Source organism: Epinephelus moara, chromosome 7, assembly GCF_006386435.1.
Source record: "Epinephelus moara isolate mb chromosome 7, YSFRI_EMoa_1.0, whole genome shotgun sequence".
Lineage (NCBI taxonomy): Eukaryota > Metazoa > Chordata > Actinopteri > Perciformes > Serranidae > Epinephelus > Epinephelus moara.
Window position 1 is genome coordinate 9,725,731 of NC_065512.1, and position 25,374 is coordinate 9,751,104.

General features: G+C 41.0%; 1 protein-coding gene across 2 annotated transcripts; it reads left to right on the forward strand.

Annotated features, from left to right (window-relative positions):
* On the forward strand, positions 1 to 25,374 carry ttll4 (tubulin tyrosine ligase-like family, member 4). 2 transcript variants are annotated; one of them, XM_050048627.1, is made up of 21 exons: positions 1 to 152; positions 3,041 to 4,397; positions 5,414 to 5,894; positions 7,093 to 7,261; positions 7,360 to 7,436; positions 7,574 to 7,637; positions 12,417 to 12,535; positions 13,479 to 13,589; positions 13,829 to 13,905; positions 14,049 to 14,243; positions 14,332 to 14,414; positions 14,513 to 14,641; positions 14,824 to 14,946; positions 15,066 to 15,164; positions 16,650 to 16,784; positions 16,922 to 17,059; positions 17,411 to 17,507; positions 17,865 to 18,075; positions 18,368 to 18,435; positions 18,591 to 18,661; positions 18,795 to 25,374. In XM_050048627.1, the coding sequence occupies exons 2-21, from the start codon at positions 3,759 to 3,761 to the stop codon at positions 18,985 to 18,987; spliced, it is 3,279 nt and encodes a 1,092-aa protein (XP_049904584.1). In that variant the 5' UTR covers positions 1 to 152; positions 3,041 to 3,758; the 3' UTR covers positions 18,988 to 25,374. The 2 variants fall into 2 exon arrangements, with proteins under 2 accessions (XP_049904584.1, XP_049904585.1); XM_050048628.1 differs by lacking the exons at positions 1 to 152; positions 3,041 to 4,397; positions 5,414 to 5,894; ... (1 more) ...; positions 7,360 to 7,436; positions 7,574 to 7,637 and adding an exon at positions 9,916 to 10,093.

Below are 25,374 nucleotides of genomic sequence, written 5' to 3' on the forward strand. Positions count from 1 at the left end.
TTTGGCGGCGCTCTTGTCGCTATAGACGATCTTCGTCCACGATGTTTCACTCGGACTTTTCAGCTAGCTGCTGCTGCAATGTAAGAACCTGAAACGAGTATCCCCGCGCCAGACCGACGGAACAACATGTCAGGAGCACTACGGGAGACGAAGTACGTATTAATATACTTTTATAAACTGATAACGAGGCTGTGTTACCGTTGACAGTCGGAGGTCTTTGATAACGCTCAATGTCAGTTGGTGTTGTGTTGGTTGTTGCTAAGCTAACGCTGTGTGGACGGAGCAGCGGTAAACACACACACACACACACGGACACACAGCAGTGTTCGCCGACAAGTCCGGTTTAATTAACCGTAAGGACGAGTGTACTGATTTCAACAATACATTGGTGTTGACCGTTCGTCTCACCCGAGCTAACGTTTTTATTTTAGCTAACAGATTTGTTAGTTAGTAGCAAACGTTGAGCTAAGCGCGAGGCGGCTCGTCCTGGACACGCACGTGAAACTACTCTTCCTTTCAGGACATCCGTCACGTTGACAGCAGTGAGGGCTGCTTTCAGCACACGGTGCCATGCCTGCTGAAAAGAGGATTTAACAGACTTTAATCATAGATTTAAACGGCTAACTAGTGTTAGCATCCGCAGATGTAATGTACGATATCTTTCTTTAGTGATGACGCTTCAGTTTAGCTAAGTCACCTCACTTAGCTAGCACACAGAGCCGTGATTTCAGTTATGTCTTTTTTAATATTAATACAGCTGTCCAAACCGTTCACAGCTCGTTGTCAGATTGTATCATACAGCTAAAGTAGCAGTGTCCCAAACTTCAGCATCACAACACCAGCCATTACAGTGTGGTTTAACTTAGTAGCTATTGTGGAATAATGGTTGCTCAAAGATTAGTCATTTAATTAGACTTAATTAGTTAGCATTCAGGTTGATATCTCACTTGTAATGTTAGCTATGTTAAAGAGGAACTAAACCCAGTTTAAAAATGCGTACATGTTATTCCCATGGTCCCAGAAAGCACAAAAACATTGGTTAACATGAACTGTCTCCTACATCCAAAAACTAGAGTCCCTAAACTCAAATTTGTGATGTCACCAAGTGAAAACTCACTGGTGAAAGATGTTATACAGTGCCACCAGAAAGTATTCACACCCCTTCACTTTTTCCACATTTGGTTATGTTACAGAATTATTCTAAAACTGATTTAAGCATAGTTTTCTTTTAAGAAATCTGCACAAAATAGCCCATAATGATTAATGAAAACATCTTTTCAGACGTTTTTGTGTGTGAAATAACATATTGTGAAGAGAAAAACTCTTTCCAATAAATGAAGAAAGTCGTTTGTTTCCTTTTCTTGTTCAGATTTGTAACAGGTGAATCAGTGGCAGTGATACAGTGAGTTTAATCTCTCATCTGTCTTCACTCTGTATGAAACTCCAGTTTGCACTGTCCAATCAATAACTGATATCCAATCAGGGGGTGTGTTGGTTGGTAAAAGACTTCCACGAAGGCTGCACTTGTGTATCCTCACTTCCCTCCCTGCTGAAAGCCTCCTCTCTCCTCGACTCCTTATTGGGATGAACCCTGGGTTTCGGTACCCATCCCTAGTGATACACATCAAAAGCCTTGATTGGCAGCCAGTGTGAGGGATGATTACATTTAAAGGGAGACAGCTGTGAGTGGGACAATGGATCGCTTTATTGTACAGAGCAAATTAGGAGACGATCTACCACTGAAAGACAGTAGACAGTATCAAGAAAGCTACCTGTCTTATTTTTTCTTATTTTTATTGTCTTATATCATGATAACACACTTTATAGAAGCTATTGTGCACAGATATAAATACAGATATGCCTTGAGATTTTGGCTTGCCCTTTGGTGTGTCTAGGGCACAGAAAGTTTGAAAACCACTGTTACAGATGACACTGAGAGCATCCAGGGGAATGTTCGGAGTATATTGGTACAGTTACTGTCAAAACTGAGAATATTTCAACAGAGTGAAGCTCATTTGGGCTTAAAAAAAGAAGGCAGTCATTCTGTGGGTCCACAAAACCAGGCTCCCATTCATTATCTATGGAGCAGCTCCAGACTTTATACTCTCTTACATCACATGTTTGAAAGTTATTTCTCTGGTTTCTGGCTGTGAGAGAGAGTATCTCATGTTCACAAATATTGACTGAACTTTCCTCAGCTGTGGAAATAACCTATTGGAAATCTGAATTTAGGAGGTGTTCCTCTTTACTGTTTTCATTGGCTAAAGTAGTGCTGGTTGAATATGTCTTTGTGAAAGGGGAGCTCCTTCCTTTTGCTACCTTTCCAACAATAACAACTTGAGAAAGTTGTTTTTCAGAACAGGTAAAGGGATAACAGATTTTTTTGAATTTTAAGATATTATATGACACAGTAATACTGGGGTTACAAGTACAGGAGGAAGATAAAGTAATAAAATTTATTTAAAAAAATCCAGTCAGTTATTAGTTCATGGGATTTAATTTAACTTGATACATGAATTTCATTCCATAGTATATAATTTACTGATGATTGATAAATTTAAGTCAGAGAATTAGGTTTGCAACAGTCTGAGATTTTCACAGCATGATAATCGTTTAAGAGAGTATCACAGTTTCACAGTATACGCCATTACAAAATTACTATTGTCATTATCAGTTATAATGATCCTGAATGGAATGAAAACAGTTTTCTTTTGGTTCAACAAATGTTTTGTATGATAACCGTGAACTTTCATACCATTATACCCTGAAACTGGTATACTGCTGCAACCCTACAGAGGATACATCTTACCAACGTAGGACAAGACAGCGGGTGTCATAAATACCAACACGTGGATGTGCGAGTACACATGCATACATGTATATTCAAACACATTATTCTGCATACCCATGTACAAAAAGAGATATAGGTACACTAAATATCATTATACTTAAATAGGTGATTCATGTTCTTATAGTAATTTCTCGTTCTTAGAAGACTAATTCTCTGACTGACTCTGCTTCTCTTCTTGTGTACTTTCAGTGGTGAAAGCTGTTGGTGTATTGCCTCCTTTGAATCAACTGAGGGAGATATGAGAACTTCAAGGACACTACTTTCTCCTCTAAGACCTGACACCCTGGTGTGAGCCAAGTATCCAGTCTTAGGCAGTCTGAAGCTTACATTTCATCCCTAGAGTTGTTAAGAAGACAGAGGAAAACTGCTTCTGTATTTTTCTGCCTCAAGACCCCTTCTTGACTCTTCCTCAGTCTCAACATCAAACTCTAAAACGCTTAGTTAAAGCAGAAACCACTTTGCCTCAGGAGAAAAACCTTTTGTGCCTGCTTGTCTTAGCCCCACGTGAAGGCTTCAATCTCTGCATCACTACCAAGAGTTGACAGTCCTACCGGCTCTCCACCACAGGCGCTCAGCTCAAGTGTTGTACTGCTGTCACTGCATCTGTGGCGGCAGTTATGTTTGCTGTTGGTCAGGAGTTATCAAGAACTTGTAGTCAATCTATAGTGACCAACAGGAAGTTTACAACTCTATCCCACTGGAGCTGACATCTCAAGAGTAATTCCTACAGAAGAACACTTACTGAGAGGAGAGCTACCAGGAGGAACAGGAAAAAGAAGGCTTCTCCACCTCAGGCTTTGGTATTGTCTCGACTGTTAATTCCTATCCTGCCTATCAATTCCCACCCGAGACCTCTGCCCCTAAACTCAACCTGTCAGACATAACCACATCTTTGTTGAGCGGTGCCATGCCCACCAATCAGTCTTCCCCCTGGGGTGGGGCGAAGCTTCGGGCTTGCTCCAACGCAGATAGTCCCGCCACTACAACCTCTGTCAGTACACATGCCAAGACAGTTGCGGCCACAAAAGTGCCTTTAACGCTGACGTCCCTCGAGCTGTCCAGGAGAAAGGATCAAGCCAAACCTCTCTCCTCTAATGTTGCCTCATTTGCTTCCCCCTTGAGGCAGAAAGCAGTGGCCCCATCTGTGGTTCCTGTAGGGGCGAATGGGGATGAAAATAAAACTAACACCCAGAGCCAATTCACCGCTGTGCCAGATGGGACTCCAGACCTGCCACAACAACCCAATGGCATTCAAAACACAAACCAGGTACTGACAGCAGGACTGAAGCAGGCTGGTAGCAGCCTCGCAGAGACCAGTACCCCTTCCTTTATCCCCAAGAAGGAGCGCCAGATTGGGTTTAATGTCCAGCTGATGGGCACTATGCAGGAATGTGTGTCGCTGCAAACGTCGCAACCTGGAAACAGTTTGGCAACAAGCAGATGTCAAGCTGCCACGGGTGATGGGCTGCTGGGATTGGAGCCATTATGTCATCAAGACCGGGTTATCAAAGGACACCCCACTCTGCAGCAAACATACAAGCTCATGGTGAGTATTGATGTTTCCCAATTTGAGCACAGCAGCAAAGTTTGAGTGGAAATACTTAAAAAAAAAAAAAAAAGAATGTTGGAATTTCAACTCTTAAAGATGGGGTTGGCAGAAATATGTAGCTTTCCTCTCTCTGTCCTAAACCCTTCACTTATGCACGCACTTCATACCCATTGGTCCCATGCATTGATTTATTTAATTTTATTTCATTGTAGATTTCTGTCTCTGGTTATGAGACAAGAATTAGCTTGCTAAGCACTCCACGATCCCTCCGCCTCACTTCCTGTCATTGTGGTCTGCTTCGCTGGGAGAAGAGTGAGCATTAGCAGTTCAGGAAACATACCTTTGGTCAGCAGCTGTAGCGGCTTGAATTTGGCCAGCGCTAGGTGTCACAGTGGGCTGTTGGCCAGCAGCAGCGCTGGGTCTAAGCTGCGTAACGGCAGCAACAGAAAGTTGGCGGGGAGTCGGGGCTGTCCAGTCCCCTAGAATTGGGGTTTTCGCTGGCTGGATTTGAGCTACTGCATTGGCTTACTGGGGGTCAGCCTCCGGGAGCTGTTGCCTGCTCTTCTCTCGGTGTGGTGGTCTGTAGCAGCAGGGAGTGAGGCTGAGTACACATTGTGATTTGAGGCTCTAGCTATTATTAGCTACAAAAACGTGAACTTGGAGTCGCAGCCGTGAGCGTTTGGCTCTGGTTAGCAGAAGACTAAACTATTAGCAGTATTAATAGGTTGATTTTTGCAGCTCTGGCTGTCCATTTAGAACAACCGTGTACTGGACATCTGAATCTGTGTCATGCAGTAGTCAGTGGCTTCATAGTATTAAACATATTTACTACACCGGAAAAATGTGGTTTCATATATGATATTCTGGTATCAGTGGGTATGACTGCCGAGAAGTAACGAGACAAATGAAACACAGGTATGTCAAACTAGGTTTGAGGTAAGTGTGACCAGCATTGTGTCCACCAGAAAGCATAGACAACTGACATCTGATCTTTCCCTGTTTTGTGTTCTCAGCCTGAAGCTGCAGACTGTTCCTCCTCGCCATCAGTGCCTCCTCTGTGCCTTACTCTTTGCGAACATCAGGGGGCAGCATTGGGAAAGGATGCCTCCAGCCTGGACAGCACAGCAGTAGGAACAAGAAGCACATCAGGGGAAACAACAACAACAACTACAAGAAGGAGCCACTCTGCTAAACAACCAACCAAATGCAGTCAGACCCAAAACAGCTGCACAACAGTAACTGCTTTAAACAATCAGTTGGTAGTGAGAGGTGGTCCTCCAGCAACAACAAACAGCAAACCCCAAACAGTAGCACCACTCGACTTAAAGCAGGCTCCAGCAAATCAGTGTTTACCGGGTCGCACCTTGTCGACATGCAAAAGAATCAGCCCTCCAGCAGTCAGTCCCTTTCCACATGGCCCCATGCCAAATGTGCACATTGCCAATGTCAGTGCCACTCAGGAGAAGCAGGACACACCGCTGGATGCCATCACAGGTAATCAGAATTATTGGTTTACTGTGAAACATACTTCAGCTTTCAAAGAAAACCCAGGACAAGATTGTCTTATTATTTTACAGAAATATTCATGATTATAGGGAGTGATAATACTGACATTATGATCAGAGGCCGAAGCAATAATAACTTCTTGATAAAACATTGGTAATTCTTCTCTTTAGAGACACAAAACTATTGTTCTCTCAAGGATGTGTACAAAGCAGAGTGATTTTGTACATAACTACACCTGGCACGTACCTCAGAAAGCAGGTTTAGTAAAAAATCTGACTTTGAAATTGACGTGACACAGCAGAAAAACATCGGCCGCTGTCATTGGTGAGTGTTATTTTCTTCTCCGATAGGCCAATCGCCGTCAGCAAGGTAAATATTGTCGGATACAGGTATGGAGCTGATAAATTGGTGCATCCCTTAAATAAAGACATTGTAAGCTTGGGAAAGGGCTGCAATTCATGTAGTTAGTTTCCGTCTCTGCAGCACAAAAACTCTTGCAAAGCTAAATTATTTTAACTTTGTTTAAGAAAGCATGTCCACAATGTGTGAAGAGTGGCCTTGTTTTAAAGCCCCTGAAAACTTACTTTCTTAATCAGTTTCTTACCATAATCAAACCACTCCCACACAGTCCAGATGGAGCAGTTTTATTTACATTGATAGTTCCTTATTAGAAACTAATATAGTATTTAACATTTTACAGAAATACTTATTATTTAAGATTAAGAGTGCTTTCACACCTGCCCTGCTTGGTTCAGTTCAATGAAACTGAAATTCGTTTGCCCTCCTAAATGCGGTTTGTTTGAGCAGGTGTGAACACAGCAATCACACTCATATACGCACCAAAACAACCGGGCCAAGACCTTCTTGACGAGGTGGTCTCGGTCCGGTTCCCACAAGGAAGTTCTGACAAATCAAGAGCAGCTTTCTCACACAAGGCATTTGATCTGGTCCACTTGTAAATGCTGCCGTGAGAACACGAACCAACTCTAGGCAGTTATACAACTTTGTAACAAAATTATTCCCTGATTCAGACCAAAGGAGACGACTCTAGGTCTGAAAGCAGCCGAAGTGTTCAGGGGGTTTAAAGTGATGAAATAAACAAGTTCAAGGAGGAGTCTGTGCTATACAAGTAGCCAATGTGAAACCGCAAATGGACCTTTACAACCAGACTCTCTTTCCCTCACAGCTGTGGCCTCCAGTCCTGCAGGAGCCTTGGTTGGCTCTGTGACCACTCAGATCTCTGCCATCCACCTAACCAGGGATGGACATCCTGTGTCCATGTCGGCTTCACCCCCATTCATTTCTTCACCCTCGCCAACAGAGGAGTGTCTAAATGGAGAGACTCAGCTGTCTGGGTGAGCAACAGCTAATTGTTTCTTAATCAATAAATGTTCTTTTTCCCCCTCTTCTAATTCTCACTCTGATTATTTCAATTTATATTAATTGTCTCCAGCCAGGACTATGTTATGCAGGTGGATGGAGTTGAGGAGGAGCTGCCTGATGAGCTGGAAAACGCCTGTAGTGATGACGGTAAGGTGTTTAAATGCACACACAAATTCAGACTGACATATAAGCACTCAGTACTTCAACATACTCAAGTTAACTTTAGTTAGGTTGCTTCATTTTTTTGTTAACTGCTCATTTTAGCTGTTTTCTGTTGTCTTCAGATGACTCAGACTGTTCGTCCATCAACGGTACCTCATCCACAGCATCCATCGGGCTCCTCTCTAGGTAAGATACTCCTATAAGCACACATACACCCATTTAATTCAATGTCTTTATGTTGACTTTTGAAGTAACTACAACAACATAGACACTGACTGATGCAAGCTCTGTGGAGGACTGTTGTTTTCTCTCACTATATCCCCTTTCACACATGCACGGCAAACCTGAAATTATCTAGACATTAATCCGGAGGAGTTGTATGTGAGAACGCAAATGTCCTAATCAGTCGGACGGGACAATAAACAGACTTTAACTTGCCCACTAGAGCTGATAATTGTCCAGGGAATTCACAGAGAGCAAATGGGTGTGTTGATGATGTTCCTTTGGTTGGTAAGGGCCAAAGCTGAAATAATTGGACAAATTAAAAGAAAGATGAGATCACGTTGTTGTGTGACCAGATTACGAACTGGCTATGTGACTGTGGTGTAATCCGAGCATGTCCTATCTCCCGCACGCTCTACCAAGTTGCCACCCCTTGCCTTAACCATAGAGTATTTCAAGTAGGTGAAAACGCTTCTAGTATAGACAATACCCTATTGTGTGCTACATGTGTGAAAGAGAAACTCCAGACAGTGCCTTGCCCTGATTCCCCAAACATTGTCTGGATTTCATATGAGGAAATGGCTTATGACAGTTTTTTCTGGACTGCTATTCTTGTTTGCTGCAAATGTGTAAATCTACATCCACTCTGAGAGTCTTTTCTCCACACTCTCTGTTAGGAGTCTTTTCCTCTCGTAACTAATGGAGTATAGTCACTGTTGGCAGCCATTCACATGATAAAAATCTCCCACTCTATATGAATTTTTGAACTGTATCTTCAAGTGTCTTTGAAGCCCTCCCTGTCGTTTCACTATGGGTGTACTATTGCAGATTATATTAAAGAAATCAGCAGCTAAAAAGGTCAGGATCAGTGTGGCTGGGTTGATTTTTATGTCACAACATGGTGTTCATCTATTAGTCTCCACCCACTGTACCAACAGAATCCAGTAGGCTGTGTGATATAGAAGGAAGGTTATGGTATTGTAACCCTAGTTCTATTTGCACAGGCGGAGCCTTCTACCTGGGGGCCCTGTCATGCCTACGCCACTCACTGAAGAGGGTATGGGATAGCAAAAAGCGGTGGCATGTTCTGATTGGCCTTGCATATATGCGTGCTCGTGATTGGAGAAGAGTGTTACCCATAGAGTCCTGTAGAGGGCTCTGCCTGCACTATTAGAACTAGGGTTAAAAAATCGTAGCCTTTGTTACACCCACACCCCCCAGCTGGTCTCACACAGCCAGCAGCTCCGAAAATGTTGGCTCAAATTTGTGAACAGGTGTTATTTAGATAAGCTGATCACATGCTCTGTCTGTCCTGGAAGAGGGATCCCTCCTCAGTTGCTCTCCCTGAGGTTTATACCATTCCCCCCCCCCCCCGTTAAAGGTTTTTTGGGGGGGAGTTTTCCTTATCCGCTGCGAGAGTCCTAAGGACAGAGGGATGTTGTATGCTGTAAAGCCCTCTGAGGCAAATTGTGATTTGTGATGTTGGGCTAAAGCCCTCTGAGGCAAATTGTGATTTGTGATGTTGGGCTTTATAAATAAAATTGAATCGAATGTTTGGAATCTAAATGGTCACTTTATCGCCTAAAAAATTAAACTTTAAGCTTTTTTTAAGCTATGTCAAACAACTGATGATGAAACTTGCAACTCTTAGCAAAGTAATGGCACTTCTGCTCCAAAACAAAAGTAAGATTACAAAATGACACAATGTGGAGATGACCTAATTCAGGTAAATAATAAGATCAATACTCCTCATGTAGTGTACTTAAAAACTATTTGTGTCCATGTAACATTTAATAGACAAGTGCTTCTGGTGTCTAGGTTTTTTTCTCAACATAAACAGCTAACACTGCAGGTCAAAATGTCCGTGTCCTTTTCTTGGACCGTCCAACATCTAAGCCTGATTTCTACTTGGTCTCCTAAAATGACATAAAACCTAGTATATCCATCAGATCCTGTGGACCCTTTCTCTCCCTCTCTTTCATTCTCTCTCAGTGTGATTGTGAAAAGAGGCTGAAAGCAGCAGAGCGTGGTGGAAAGGTCTGCTGCATTGTGCATCATATTGTTCTCCACTGTGATGCCTCAATAATAGAACTCCCTACCAAAGACTCGGAGCTGATTCTCTGTTAAAACGGCCTGGATAGGGGCCGCTATTGTCACCTTTTTTTTCCCTCAACCAGCTGATTTGTTTATGTGTTCATTTACATACACCCCATCACCTCCCCACCCTTTCCTGAAAGCTATAGCTCCTGTATGTCCACTATAGTGTTAAGTTAGCCTAGGCTAGCTGTAATGCCAGTGTATACATGTTGGTGGTGGAGGGGTTTTGTTTAAGAGGAAAGATCTGCAAGAGGATAGCACCATTCCTGTGTCCTTCATCCATCTGTTTATCCACCTTCCCTTTCTTCCTATATGACTGTCATGTGAGTGGTTTTTAAAAATTTATTTGGTGTGTGAATTCTTGTTGGTTTTATTTTGAAATGTTGGACTTTATTACAACCGCCTGTTTGAGGAAAAACTATTTTCATTTGTTTAAATGTACATGTCACTGGTACAACTGCCTCTCATCTTACAGTGTCATTTTTTGAGGTTACTTATGTCTTTGCTAGCTCGCCACTGGTTAATTTGCCTTTTCTCTGTGAATAGTATTATCAAAATCTGTGGGAACGTTAATTTCAGGTCGATCAGGAAGTCTCCTTCTCTGGACATTGTGTTAAAATCTACTTGTTCTTTCCGTGTGGTGTCTCTAACCTCAACATCAAACAAGCGTCATGTTACCAGCACATAGTGCAAATGGTCATCCATTCATTCCTCACTCGACTTGTGTTACAAACTAGAGTGGCGACTGGATGCCAACTTCCGTTAGTTAGAAGTCAGTGAACGTAAACTGAGCTGCATTACTTTTTAATTTTGTTGTGAGCAATTTGCTCGTTTAATAGCAACAAGATAAGCAGAGCTGTGGTGCTGAAAGAGCAAGAACCAGACAGGCTTCAGGAGAAAACTCAATCATTGTAGATGGAGTTAACATGTTTGTAACAAAGAGAAAGTTAATATGTGCTGTTCACATGTCTGTCTGTAGAGTCTGTGCTTCATTAACCACACAGTTTGAGATGTTGCTTCTTGACAAATGTTTCTCGGACAATGTGGTTCGATGTATTTGTTGAGATGGAAGCTCTTCTATGAGATGGTACAACTACAAATGCTTCATAAAATGTTGGTTTTGGAGTTCCCAATGTGACGTCACATGCAGCATTGTCCCTTTTGATATGAATTGCCAACTACTGTACCATTTAGCGATATCCCAAACAAGTTTTTTTTTGCCCTCAGTCCAAGTCATTTAATTTCAAGTATCAGCTGATTTGCTGTTATTTATGAGGTATTGTGTTTCACATCGGGCAGGACGAAGAGTGGAGGAGAGATGGATAGTTGGTGAGTTTACAATGGCAGCGCTTGTTGAGTTTCTGTGCATGACAGCTTTGCAAATAAAAATACCTTTATGACAGCTGACATAAAGCAAAGGATCAGATTGGGCTCTATGTGGCTCATTATAGCCGATCCTGATCAATTAAAAATGCCTCAGTCAGCCCAGATGCTGACTTTTAAGGTTGGATAGAAACATTCCTGATACTGTTATGATGTTGCTATGGGCAGGGTTGCTTGATTATGGCAAAAATAATAATCATGATTACAATATATGTGATTGTGGTCAGGTGTCTGCGGCGATTGCATTAGTTTTTACTTTGGCAAAGTCTGAATCTCCAGTTGGAGGCTGCCTGAACACTAGGGTGACCAGAACTCGTAAAGTCATTCTAATCAACATCTAATCTAATCTAGGAATGTTCATCACATTCGGGAGATGCCATCGTAAATGAAATGTTCGCACCCTTCCATAGAGCTCTGCCTCATAACGAGAGCTCAATGGGCTGTTGTGTTTGTGGTGGCAGCGGGTTATTTTTTGGGGAAAAAAAAGTCACTTGAGGGTCTGCTAAATCTAGCAAGAAAGTCGCTAACTTGGCTGAGTGCTACGCTTTAAAGGAAAAGGGGTGCACTGCGTTCATAGAACGAGAGCATCATTGCGAAACGGAATGCGGCACAATTATAGATTTATCTTGATTATCTACTTTTCATAATTTTTCTAATTAAAAATAAAGTTTAATTTAGCACTCAGCCCTGTTTATTGGCCCAGGGTATTGGTACTGGATTGCTTTAAAGGTATCGACCAAAATTACCCAGTACCAAGTAACAACGAAACTTCTCTAGTCAAATGATACCTGCATTCAATGCTCTGTGTATCCAGATCAAGGAAAAAAAATGACTATTTGGATGGTTTTGCTCACAGCCAATCACCACAAGCATTCCTAGATATAATGCGATATGTGATTGGCCCAACACTGCAGCTACACCCCATACAGTCTGTGGTGAAGTAGAGCGTGGTGTATTAGGTGGATTTCATTACAAATGCCACTAAAAGTATGGCCACAACATGACTATGGCATCTGGTGGTATGTTACGCAACTGAATGCTTCCATTCACATGATGGATATGGACTGAGGTAGAAAAAAAGAAGGTGAAAAATGAATCACTCTATGGGTATTGGTATCATTTTAAGGGTACTGGTATTGGCACTGGTATCTTAATTTTTTAAACAATACCCATTCCTAATATTTTTTGACGTGAGAAGCTGCATGCACCCATATTTGGATGTCCACTAATCATTAATCTGTTTTGCTTCACTCTCTGTCTCAGTGTTGAAGAGCCGATGTCATTGGGGGCTGAAGATGATAGAGAGGAGAAACCAGCTTTGGTTCCCAGTCTGTTCCCCTTCATCCCCCCAACACTTTACTTCAGCACGGCCAACGAGAAAGGTCAGTACACGCATATCTGTTGTGTCAACTGGTGTCAATGGTGACTCATTCACTACTCCCTACTCTCTATGTAGAGGACTATAGTGAGGTCATCTGCAACACTACTCAGGTTGGAGCTATAATAGTAGACAAAGTAAATGAGTGCTTACAGAACCAGTTTTCAGATAACTGCGATCAATGTTAGGATGTCAAAGACTAAATTTCAATGTAATTGCTGTTTTTTGCTTACACCAACAACATATTGATTATTTTTAATAGGTGCTGGGAACTTTTTCAGTATTTGCATTAGGGCCCGACCGATATGTATTTTTTGGGGCCGATGCCGATTCCGATATTATGGAATAAAAAAATCTGATAAACGATATATCGGCCGATTAAATTTTTACGTTTTTCAATTTAAAAAAACCCCAAAATACCTGCTTTTGATGGCTTAAATATAGTTCAAACACTCGTTACAAAGATATAAATTGAAGAAAGAACATTTTACTATTTTCAAATACTTTTATTATCAGAAATTGTGTGGAACAAGCAGCATATGAACAATTTGAACACAAAATAAATCAAAAATATGATGTGCAAAAAGACAGTAAACCTCTGGAAAATAAAATAATCATGCAAAGTCTATATGAATTAAGACATTCACATGTATGTTCACAGTACCAGAGTTGTTCTTATTGCCAATTTAACAGAGGTAGGTTGTAGTGCAAAAAGTAACACAAGTAAAACACCATAGTCCCTGCATTTTATTAGTGATGAAAATATAAGTGTTAACATCAGCGTCAATTGGCCGACTTTTGGCCGATTGCCGATTTTTCTCTAATGGCTATAATCGGCCGATTAAATCGGTCGGGCCCTAATTTGTATTATGCCTGCAGTCCTGTGTAGAAAAATGTTGAAACATATCTTGATAAAATACATTAAACCTTTGTTGTGTGCTCTGCAGTGGAACTGCTGCCTGTTGAACAAAGACGACTGTTAAAGTGGAAGATCAGTACTGTCACTCCAAATATCGTCAAGCATACCATCAACAGGTCACACTTCAAAGCCACCAAAAGTAAGTACGCACACACACACACACACACACACACACACACACACACACACACACACACACACACACACACACACACGTGTGTCTGAAGAGTTGCTGCTAGGATAAATTTTGATTTCATAGACATGGCTGTGTTTGGAATCATGCTTTGCACATCAGGCACACTTCATAAACATCCAAGAGATAACTCCGACAAGGGTCCTAGATGTTCAAAATCTGTTGTTGCACTGTTGTTGATACAGAAAGCCATGACTGGTTGGGCTGCTGGGGACACCACATGAAGTCTCCCGGCTTCAAGGCCCTTGGAGAGCACCAGAAGGTGAGACACTGTACATACACTCATCACCCCAGATTGTGCTCTCAGGAAGCCTAAACTTTAAGGAAGGTATCAAATTACTTTTCAGATCTTTTGTCTAGAATCACTCTGACCTTGGTTGTGTTTGTGTTTTTCTTTTGTCCTAGTTGAACCACTTCCCGGGAACCTTTCAGATTGGCAGGAAGGACCGGCTGTGGAGGAACCTGTCCAAGATGCAGGCCCGCTTTGGCAAACAAGAGTTCAGCTTTTTCCCCCGCACCTTTGTCCTTCCTCAGGACATCAAGCTGCTACGCAAGGCCTGGGAGGACGGCGGCTCCAGGCAGAAATGGATCATCAAACCTGTACGTTCTGCTCCTGTATTATCATTTTGTTAGTTAACTTGTAATTGCTGTTTTGTTTTTACATTCTCTTTCTCCTCATTTCTACCAGCCTGCGTCAGCCAGAGGAATAGGTATCCAGGTCATCCACAAATGGAGCCAGATGCCCCGCAAGAGACCGCTTCTGGTCCAAAAGTAAGTATCCCAGAACAGACAGTTCATGGTGTGAAATTTAGTATCACAGTACCTGATTCACTACGATAAAACATCTTTACATTGGCCGTGTTTTTCAGGTACCTTCACAAACCCTACCTCATCAGTGGTAACAAGTTTGACCTGCGGATTTACGTCTACGTGACCTCCTATGAGCCGCTCAGAATTTATATCTTCTCTGACGGATTGGTTCGATTCGCCAGCTGCAAGTGAGTTTTGATTTCATCCGCAGCAGTAAAAAGGCCAAATACTATATAAAAATGTATAAAAGTATGATCTAAATCAACATGGCTGATTGGTGACACTTTGAATTAAATGTTTTGCAAAAAGCTGATAATGAAAGCTGATTTCATATTTGAGATAATTCCACTTTTGTGTTTCTGTATTTTAGGTATTCGTCTTCCATGAAGACTCTGGGAAACAAGTTCATGCACCTGACCAACTACAGCGTCAACAAGAAAAACTCTGAATACCAGTCAAACAGCGACGACAAGGCCTGCCAGGGACACAAATGGTGTGTATGTTTGTGACTGTAAAACACAAATCTGTAACACGTATTTGTTACTATGATATGTCTGGTGTCTGGACACGTGTTCCCCAACTCCAACAAAATGTGTTTGTGTGTGTTTTCAGGACTCTGAAGGCCTTGTGGCAGTATCTTGGTTCTAAGGGAGTCAACACCACTCTGATCTGGGAGAAGATTAAAGACATTGTGATCAAAACCGTCATTGCGTAAGTTTGTCCATTCAGACATTTGATAATATTATTCACAATATATATGGTTTTATTTTTAGTGGTTCAAGCCAGAGGGGCTGAAACCTTTTTGTATTTGTGCTGGTTAGTTTGTTCCCTGGGACTGAATGTTCAAGGAACCTGTTGTTTTTGTGGACATTATTATGACTGCGCCTTCACATTGTTGAGAGGCTCGGGATGCTCAAACTTCCAAGAATTAGCACACACTTCAGTACAGGCATTTTATTTCTGCAGTGATTGGGTTCGGGAGTAGCCAGTGATATTTTATAATGAAATTATATTTTTCCTAAATGACTTATATAATGAAAATTGTTTTACCAAAGTTGCCAGTGGTCAAAATGGGCTTACACTTACCTGTGACTCTTTAACCTAAACATGAACCGAACCGTGACTTCTGTGTACCGTTACACACCTACTAAACAGGAAGTGTGTGTTTGAAGCAGAGCAACAAATCCCTCACCTGTGGGGGAAATTAAATCATTTAAATTTTCCATGTTGCAGCTTCAATAAATCTGAGGGTTTTATGAGTCCACCCTCACATTTTCTTATTTTTTTTAGGTGATGCAGGCACAAAAAGAGTGACATTTAAAAAATATATAGATAAAAATAAAGAAAATTAACAAAAAATAAATCCGTAAATAAATATAATGATAAACAAGAAATAAAATAAAATTTCCAGGGTGTCTCCAGGTCCTTACAAAGTCTTAAAATGTACTTAGTTTTATTTTGGGCCTTAAAAGTAATGTAATGAAAATGAATTGAATTTGTGAGGTCCATTTTATCTAATTTCATTCATCCATCTTAATTTATTTATTTTTTGTCAAAATGAGACAAGCCCCTCTGCCTGAAAGTGAAGTCCACATATCTGATGGTACAATTCTTCAAACCCATCACTGAACCTAATAACGTCTTTGTACTTGATACTTGCATTGTCCTGTTGGCAAATTGTAGATTAACCCAACTCTCTCTCATAATCATATTCCTACATAAAACATACCACTGCACGGGGACCATATATATATATATATATATCCTACTTACCTTACCTGCAGTGCTTGAATAAAAAAAGATGATTTGTCCAAATATATGTATTAAATTTAGTTATAAATAATTGTAAAGGTCTTAAAAAGCATTCAGTTTAAGTGTCTGATACCTGTAGACCCCCTGACGTTGAGGAGACTGTAGAGGTAGGGAGTCTGGGAAAAGTCTGTGAGCCTAATAGGTAAATGATTATAGATGCTGTTAGAGAAGTAACTTTAAAATAATGATGAAATAATTTTGTTCCAGCAGCAGTCAGATGTTTTAATGAACACTTTTAGATGTGGTCTCAGCTGTCATTTATTTGTTGATTCTTGCATTTATTGCGTTCGGTGAATGTACTGTGAGCATTGTTGTCTGTACGAGGTGCGTTGCTTGTGGTGGCAAATGAGTTTTCATCTTAATCTCCTGTGTGTTGGTTTTCAGGTCAGAGCCGTACGTTAACAGCCTGCTGAAGATGCACGTCCGGACACCTTACAGCTGCCACGAGCTGTTTGGCTTTGACATCATGCTGGATGATAAGCTCAAACCCTGGATCCTGGAGGTCAACATATCACCAAGGTAACACACCCACACACACACACACACACACACATATGTATGTATATATATATATATATATATATATATATATATATATACAAAAACACATACAGGTTTTCAAACTGCATCTTGTAACTGTTGTGTTTCGGGTCCAGCCTCCACTCCAACACAGCGCTGGATGTTTCAGTCAAAGGTCAGATGATCAGAGACCTCCTGAACTTGGCAGGCTTCCATATTCCCCTCAAAGATGAAGTGGTTGCCCCCTGCAGTAGCGCCTCCAGCTCCACCAGCAGGTAGGGAGGACGTACTACAGGCTACACACGAGGTCCTGTGATTAAGATGAAACTAGTTGAATCTGGTCACAATCAAGGAACAAATTTCAATATAATTCAATCCAAAAGCCGTTTCTCACCAGTGCTGTGCAGGAATAAAGAAAATACGCATGCAAGTTTTTAGTATGACAACTATACACTGCAGGTCTAGTGCAAATTATCCACAGGGGTGTGCAAGCATTGATTAAAAACCCACAAAATCTGTTTTAATAAATTTCTGCGCAGATTTCTCTGGCAAAAATCTGTGTTTGGTGTGAAACAGCTTTAACTGGAACTACAACCTCTCCTCTGTGTATGTGTGTGTGTGTGTAGTTTGAGTGGGGGGAGCAGGGAGAAGACCAAGCTGGATCTGTCTGCTGATGAGAAGGTCAAACGGGCCTTTTACCTCACGCAGCGCTACGCTGACCAGGTAAATGAATACAAACACACTAAATATTTGGACCAAAGAATGTGAGTTAAGGAAAGGCAGTATGTGCTAAATCAGAGATAAATAATGCTTTAAAACAAGTGCATTTAATCTAGTTGATAAAGTTACAAATCTTTCTCAGCTAAGTTTAAGTAGTAAGCTCAAGTGGGTGCACCAAAGGCAGCTCCACATCAGAAATTTTAATTCTTGGCTATACTTTTATGTGCTGCCACCTGGAGTGACTGACTAATGGTGTGGATGCTGATGTTGATGATCAGCACTGGTGTTGTTTTTGGAAATAAAGAAACAAAATTGAAAGTACCAAGTAAAACCGTGTCTCTTTCCTTCCGTCTCCATCAGGACTTCCTCTCTACAGTGCTGGATGTCTTGACTCCAGAGGACGTTCGTGTGTTGGCAGAGAGTGAAGACGAGCTGAGTCGGCGAGGACAGTTTGAGCGCATTTTCCCATCACCATCCTCATCCCGCTACCTTCGCTTCTTCGAGTGTCAGAGATACGTTAACATCCTGCTGGACCAGTGGGAGCAGAAGTACTGGAACAACAGGACTAAAGGTCCAACTGCATTTTCTCAATAATGATATTGGTGGTGTTGATTTGTTAAGATGAAATGTGTTGTTTTACTTTTTACATGCTGTAGACCCTTAAACATTTGCAGCTTCACTCTGAAACCTTCTGGTCCTGCTGCTCTCTATCTGAACAGTTATTCATAACTGAAGGAGAAACACAAAAGCCTCTCTTCTCAGAATATTTTAAGGAAGTTATGACACACAGAGGACTGAGTAAACAGTGAAACTGCTGGGAGAGTAAATCCAGATTTTAAGGATTCTGTGTGTCTTACGTGCAGGTATCAGTCTGCTGACGACTCTCTGTGAAAAGGGAGTCCATCTTGGAACCAACGACCCTGCTCACATGGTGAGGAACAGCGGCGTGACTTAATTAATTTGTCTCAATTAATGATGGATGTGATGTTTTTGTTTGTTTGTTTTCACAATCAGACATTTAATGGTGTGATTTGAAATGTTGAAACCTTTCTGTTTGTCTCTGTTGCTGCATCTGTGTGTCTCTAGTGGTCCAAATGTAGCTACGTGTCAAGGTTTGAACCCCACAGACAAGAGCCTGTTGGCCCATTGAGATCCAGGTACACACACACACACACACACACACACAACATGAAAACAAGTTGCAGGTGGCCCTAACAGATAAGTGGGTTAGAGTTAGGATTGATTATATGCTCGTAAATTAACCACTCCACTCTCTTGTCTTGTTCTCAGGGTGGTGGTCACCCATCAGCACCGCTCCCATCGGGATGATGATGATGACGAAGGTTCAGACGGGGAGGCTGCTTCAGTCTCCAGCCTGCCTGTTACACCAAGTCCTGGATCCAGTGTCACCAGCAGTGCCTGTGCAAGCCCTCAGCCCAGCCTCAGCCAGAGCCTCCTGCCCCATCAGTTCACCTCGCTCTGAGACTCGGTTTGCTAACACAGTGTTCAGCACCCAGAACAGACACAGAGTTTAGGGTCCGTGAGTCTTAAACTCCTCTCACACACCCCTCTATTGGTCTTACATGTCGAACAGCTGGAGGAATATACTTAGATCTGTAAGCTTGAGCCCAGTCTGAACAAACACTGTAAAACAGAGTGGACTTTGGTCTCTAACAGAATTATAGATGGTTATTAATAGGAAGTACTACAGTAACTATATACAGATTTGATTTAGTGCAGAAAATGGTGGCAGAAATGTTTTGAATGCTTGATATTTAAGTGCTAAAATCAACACAGCAGTCAGTTCATGGTGGCGTACGGTTTCTAATCTTTCTAATAACAGTGATTGTTATGTTTTATCTAATTAACTACAACTCATTAACATGCCAACGATTGTCAGACTGTAGATGAAATGTATTCTGAGCTTCGTAGCAGCCAATGATTTCAATTAATTCTGTGCGGTGTAAAAATCGTCCTGCAGAAACATAAATCATGCTGGAGATACATGATCACTCACAGTGAGCTTCCTGTTTGTCAGATTTACATTGTTACATGTCTTAACCAGGTGATCATGGTGTGATTGGAAAACAATAGAAGCAGATGTAACAGGTGTGACAGTTTGAGCACTACATCAGACCGTGTATTATCTTTACCTCATCACATTATTAGCATGCTCATTAAGGCCAGGTACAAAATGATACTGTACTACATGGAAAAAAAATCAGTTGAGGAAAGTATTCAGAAGATGTAGCAAAATATCAACAAAAAACACAGTTGTCCAGCAACCTTGCTCAACTTTGCCTCAATGCAAATGTCAATGTCAGGCAAGACAAGGCATTGCCCAATCAAGTACGAGTTAGCCACATGCCTGGTCCATTCTTAATTCTGCTGTTTTCACCGTTATGGTCCTGACAGAAAAGATTGTTGATGTGATAACTTATAATCCACTGTTCAGTATTTCGCTATGGATAGGTATTAAAACTCATGGATAGAGTTAGGACACTGTAAAAACTTTGTAACCAGTTTTGTATTGAGCCCAACACTGGACTGTGTGTACCAAAATTTACCACTAGGTGTCGCACTTGGCTCAGCAGCTGCTCCTGAGTGAAACATAATGACACAGTGTCCCAACAGCAAGTGAGCGTCCAACTGTCGTGTTGCATCTTGTAACATCGGTGGTGTATGCACCTCTGTTAAACGCTTTATATAGTGATATTTACTATGGTCATTTATCAGAAACTTTCAGCTCCCTGGCGATCTCCCTTCAGCCAACTGCCACCTTAATTTGGTGGAGGTGTCGTCAGTAACTACTCATTTCAACTTTATTAAGCAACCGTTCCCTCATCTATTGCGGCACTTTCAAAGCGAGCGACATGAATAAATAGTAACGCGGCGTCTGAAATAAGTTTGGCTCAAAATGACGCAAACTTTGCTCAAGGCCAGTTAGGACAGTTTTTGTCAAAAATGTTGCCATACTGGTGCAGTTGTAGTTTTCTTGAGAGACTAACTCTGCCATGTCTCATCTTGGCAGAAAAAAACACGGGAACTTTCTCGTAAACAAACAGCTTGCATCAGTCGTCACCCCTCCCATCCCCCACCTCTGCTGAAATTTGATCTTCTTTATGTTGCTCTCTTGACTCAGCAGTAAATAACACATGGCCTAGTGGCCTCATTAGGCCGTTTGTAAACAAACATTATATTGTTAACCATGTTGTCATGTGTCTTTTTACTAATGTAATATAAGTTTGATTTAGCTCTGTTACACCATCAGCACAGAACGCTGATGTAAGCTACTTGCTTTTTTTGTCAGATTTTTTGCCAGAATGTGTCAGTTTAGCCATTTTGGATAAAGTCAAACCCATTTAAGCTCATACATCTGGCTGGAAATTGACTCATGGCTGTATCACTCAAATTAGATGGTACTTCATCTTCTCACTGGCACCTGTAGTCACTTGTGTTTTTAAAACGTGGTGCCATTTTTGGTGAATAATACAAGCGTTGTTCCTCACTGGCCTTAAGTACTTAACTTAAACTGTGAATACGACACACTGGGCTTCCTCACAACCTCCACCACAAAGCAGCGTTAGCATACAAGGCTGTTGGTTTGTGTGTTTGATACACTCACATTAGCAAGAACAAAACTGCAAAGCCAGCACAACCTTACAGAATTCAGTGGTCCAAAGTTGAAGCAACAAATGAAGACACAATACTGTGATTTCTCTCATGTCTTCAATCTGAGACTGTTGTTGGTTTGGTGTTAAGAGGACTGTGGAGCAACTGATTGCACAAGTGTCACATTCCTACTGGCCTTATGGACTCAAACTCTTCTTTGGTGTGTGGGAGTGAGGGAGTGATCACACCGAGATGAAACGCCAGAAACGCAACGCCAGTAAAACCATTGTTTTCCTATGATACAGCGCGTCTGACCGGCGTTCAAGTGTCTTTTTATACGGGCGTTTTTCTGGCGTCTTTTTAGACATGCGTTTTAGTAAACGTGTCTTTTTAGACGTGCGTAGATGCTGAAAAGTTTAAATATTTTCAACTTTTTGAGTGTCAGACGCCAGTAGCTAGTGCGCATTGAATAAGCGCTTCCAGCGTTTCAAGCGTCTTTGAAGCATCCGCGTCTCTAGCGGCTCATTTCTGTGTGATCGCCCCCTAAACAGGCGAAGAAAAAGGGCTCAAATGAGGGGACGGACAGGGAGTTGGAGCTGACCAGATTTTGTGTGGTGTGTGTTGAGATCTCTGCAGATTATTTTAAACATCTTTAAAAGTGTCAGTACTTGATTTTATTTCTACTGGTTGGTGGTGTTACTGGTGTGTTTGACAAAACCTCATTTATTGAATGACGTTGACTCATGACAGTTAGAGATACTTGAAGATGAAACCTATATTACTTGGTCTTACATGCATGTTAGCAGATAAAAAACTAATATTACCAGTGGCAATTGTAATTTTAACTTAGAGCAGTTTAACTCTGTCATATTGAAATCATTGCATAACTAATTTACTTTAAAAAAAGGGCTTTCTGTGTGATGATTACTTGTACATGAATTATAGTATATAGAATTAAATAGAATATATCTTGAAAGCTGCCAAATCCAAGTCGAGCGCCAGAATCTAACCCTGCAGAACCCGACGGTGTGTTTTCACAAACAGAAATGTATTTCAGAAAGCACCTCTTAAACTCATTCACACTGTGAGTTGAGGGGTAATTAACTGTTGGATTAGGGTTCAGTGTTTCCTGCTTAAGGGGAACCCGTTTAAGATTTCCTATTGTATCCTCAGGGGAAAATCTTGTTTTCAAAATCTACTGTGAGGACACTACTTGAAGTTGCAAATGCTTGGGTACACTTTCTCTTAGAGCCAACATCCTTTATGACAAACTGACAGGCAGAACTGGTTGTAGATGAGAAAGGTGTAACTGTCACATGAAAACATCCACTTCTTTCTTTGTCTTTGTCTTACCCACGTGAGTATTTGAAATTTTCTGATGTCATCATGACAAGACCCGTCACGATATTATCGTTTTGAGACCATTTACTGTCAGTGATATAAAGATAATAGCATTATAATGCGAGTACACCCTTTCAAAGAGCAGTGAACTTTTAATTCTTGAGAATTTTCAGATATTTTAATTGGAATATGAAAAAATATTTAACTTTTTTTTTCTTTTAAAGTAATCAACATCTGTTAATATATACAAGAAAGTATATATAAAATTAGTTTAGCAAAGCTTCAGGAACACTGCAGTTACCTCCATAATCTTGCTGGGGTGCTGCTGCAGTCGGCTCCCTAGGACAGACGGCCTGGGAGCCGGCGGTTTGCTGGTGGATTTACAAAATGGAGGATGATGTTGTTGAAGGGTAAAACTACATATGACAGTTTTTGACTCATTGCCAATTGGTTGGCAAGCTAACAATTATCAGAACTGGGACTCTTCCATTCCAAAAGTGCAGCTGCAGGCTACCTGTAAGCTACACTGTGTCGTCTCTGAAGTGTTTGCTTTGGACTCGCACAAGTGGGCAGGAGTGGAGAGGGGGAAAAAAAGGGGAAATCGCTGCATCCAAGTCGTATAATGATCGGGACAACCCTACCGTTTATTCAGGCATCATGTTGGTTCAAATGTTGTTATGTGAACAAATCCGCATTTAAACACAGAGGGCAATATCGAGGTCAGTAAAATAATCAAGGTGTTGTCCATATATCGTACGATAAGCCGATAACATAATTATTGTGACAGGCGTGATTATGACGCCCTGTGTTATATCTTCGTGGACATGATTTGAAAAGTATTTTTTTCTGTCATTCCTGCTGTAAAAAGTTACAGAAACGTGTGGAAGCTAACTTTTTTACAGATGAGTTTTATTATGCAATTTACTAACAGATGCCAAACTGCTGTGCAGTGTCAGTATGTAGCAGACTTTTTGTAAATGCTAACTTTTATTAATACTTAATTATTAAACATGGAATAGAAGGAGAAATAAGTATATAAGTGCAGTAAAATTCAAATTTTGGCATAGGTCATTGTTTTAAAAGAAAGCTCTGACTGATCAGAGTAACTAGAATAACTTCATGCAGCTACTAAAGGACACGCCATAGACTGTGTAATAGATGGACGACATGACAGCTTTCTCAGAGTGAAGTCAAAACATCTGGATCGGCCCCTTGTGGTTGGCTGCAGTATAGGTCACAAACCCCGCTCCCTCCATGTTCGTGGATGGGACATGGGCCAAACTTAAAAACTTGAAGATGGTTTCTGTCATTTTGGGTAGTTCTTATCAGGCTGTAGTTTAGTTTAGTTCTAGTTATTTGATGCTATAAAAAGGGGGGTTTGACATCATAATTGACAGCTACGTGTGCTCGCTATCAGTGGTGCTGCTAGAAATTGGTTGGACAGGTGTACGGTTAGGGACTCGATACCACTGAGGTCGCTGCTGCGCAGACTCTGGCTCCAAATGATGTCACCAGCACAACATGGCAGCGGCCATATCCGAGATATTTTAGCTTTATTTTTGTTCAGTGGGAGGAAGTAGACATGTGTTGTCCATGTTTATATACAGTCTATGGGACACGCTAACAGAGAAGCATTGCTGAGGAGAAATGCTGTGAAATTCCTTTTATTTCTGTAAAATCTTTTTATTACTCTTTGTGTAATAATTAAATAATCTTTTAGTCTATGAAATTTCAGAAAAATAGAGAAAAAGACTGGCCTCCCAGAGCTGGAGGTGACGTCTTCAAAGTGCTTTGACACACAGTCATAATGTTAAAACAGAGACTCAGAAAATCTTAATATATGAGAATGTTTAGCATTTTTACTTGATAAATAATAACTTCAACAATAAGTGGACCATCAAAGGTTTTGTTGATTAATCGATTAGTCAACAGAAAATAATTTCAGTGAAACTTTGCAAACAGGAAATATGTAAAATATTGAATCTCACAGGAAAAAGTATCTGCATTTCAAGATTGCTTTTCAGCTGTTTCTCCTTTCTTCTCACCTCTTGTAAGACACCTTTCAGTATCTTCAGTTCAACTCACATTTCTCTGTCTGAACAGAACCTCTCGCTGTATTAGGCTACACCCACACTAATACGTTTTCACTTTAAATGCAAAGCTATTGCTAAGTTTATGCCTAGCACCCAGACTACTCCGGCGTTTAAAATCCCTGAAACGGAGTCCTTTAAAAATGCTGAAACTCTGGAAACTGAAAACTAAATGGTGCTGTTTTAAAATGAAAACAAATTAGTGTGGATGAAGCCTTTGCCTAGCATTTTAAATCTACCATAAGTCATTAACAGGCCATTTCAGATGGTTGTGTATGTTTTTGCTAATTCTGGGTATGACATTAAATACATTATGTATTAAAAACTTTTCCTATTCTGCAGTTATTTAAAATACAGGATAAATAAGCTAAAACATGCAAAACCATAAGTGTTATTGTCTGTTAAACTGCTCCTCAGTGATGATTCTCAGGGACTTCTTCAGGCCCCTGCCACACAAAAGACATGAGTTCATAAATGACCGTGTAAACTTTCAACCCCACGCGGGGTAATTCATTCATACTGACTCATACGGACTCTTAATGTTTTCATTTGACAGTAGTGACAACCTGCTCTGACACATTCAGCTGATTTCACTTTACAGGCGCGCCGCCGTCATGTTTGTTGGCTGCTTTTCAGAGTTTATATATAATATAAATTTAATTAATAACTCTGCATTTGAGGTTGTTTTTAACATAACACAAGTGTATTAAGTAATGGGATATGGTCATATTTTTTAACTAACTTGACAATTGTAAAATGTCCACGTCAAAGGGCTGTATGAGTTGCTCAGGTTGACAGTTTCAAAATAAAAGTTATTTGTGGTACAA

What these genes read in the sequence shown, in the direction of transcription:
- ttll4 (XM_050048627.1), top strand. Translation starts at nt 3,759, where the DNA reads ATGCCCACCAATCAGTCTTCCCCCTGGGGTGGGGCGAAGCTTCGGGCT. An exon ending in GTTCGATTCGCCAGCTGCAA is followed by an intron (nt 14,642 to 14,823) that starts GTGAGTTTTGAT and finishes TCTGTATTTTAG; the next exon opens with GTATTCGTCTTCCATGAAGA. An exon ending in GTGATCAAAACCGTCATTGC is followed by an intron (nt 15,165 to 16,649) that starts GTAAGTTTGTCC and finishes GTTGGTTTTCAG; the next exon opens with GTCAGAGCCGTACGTTAACA.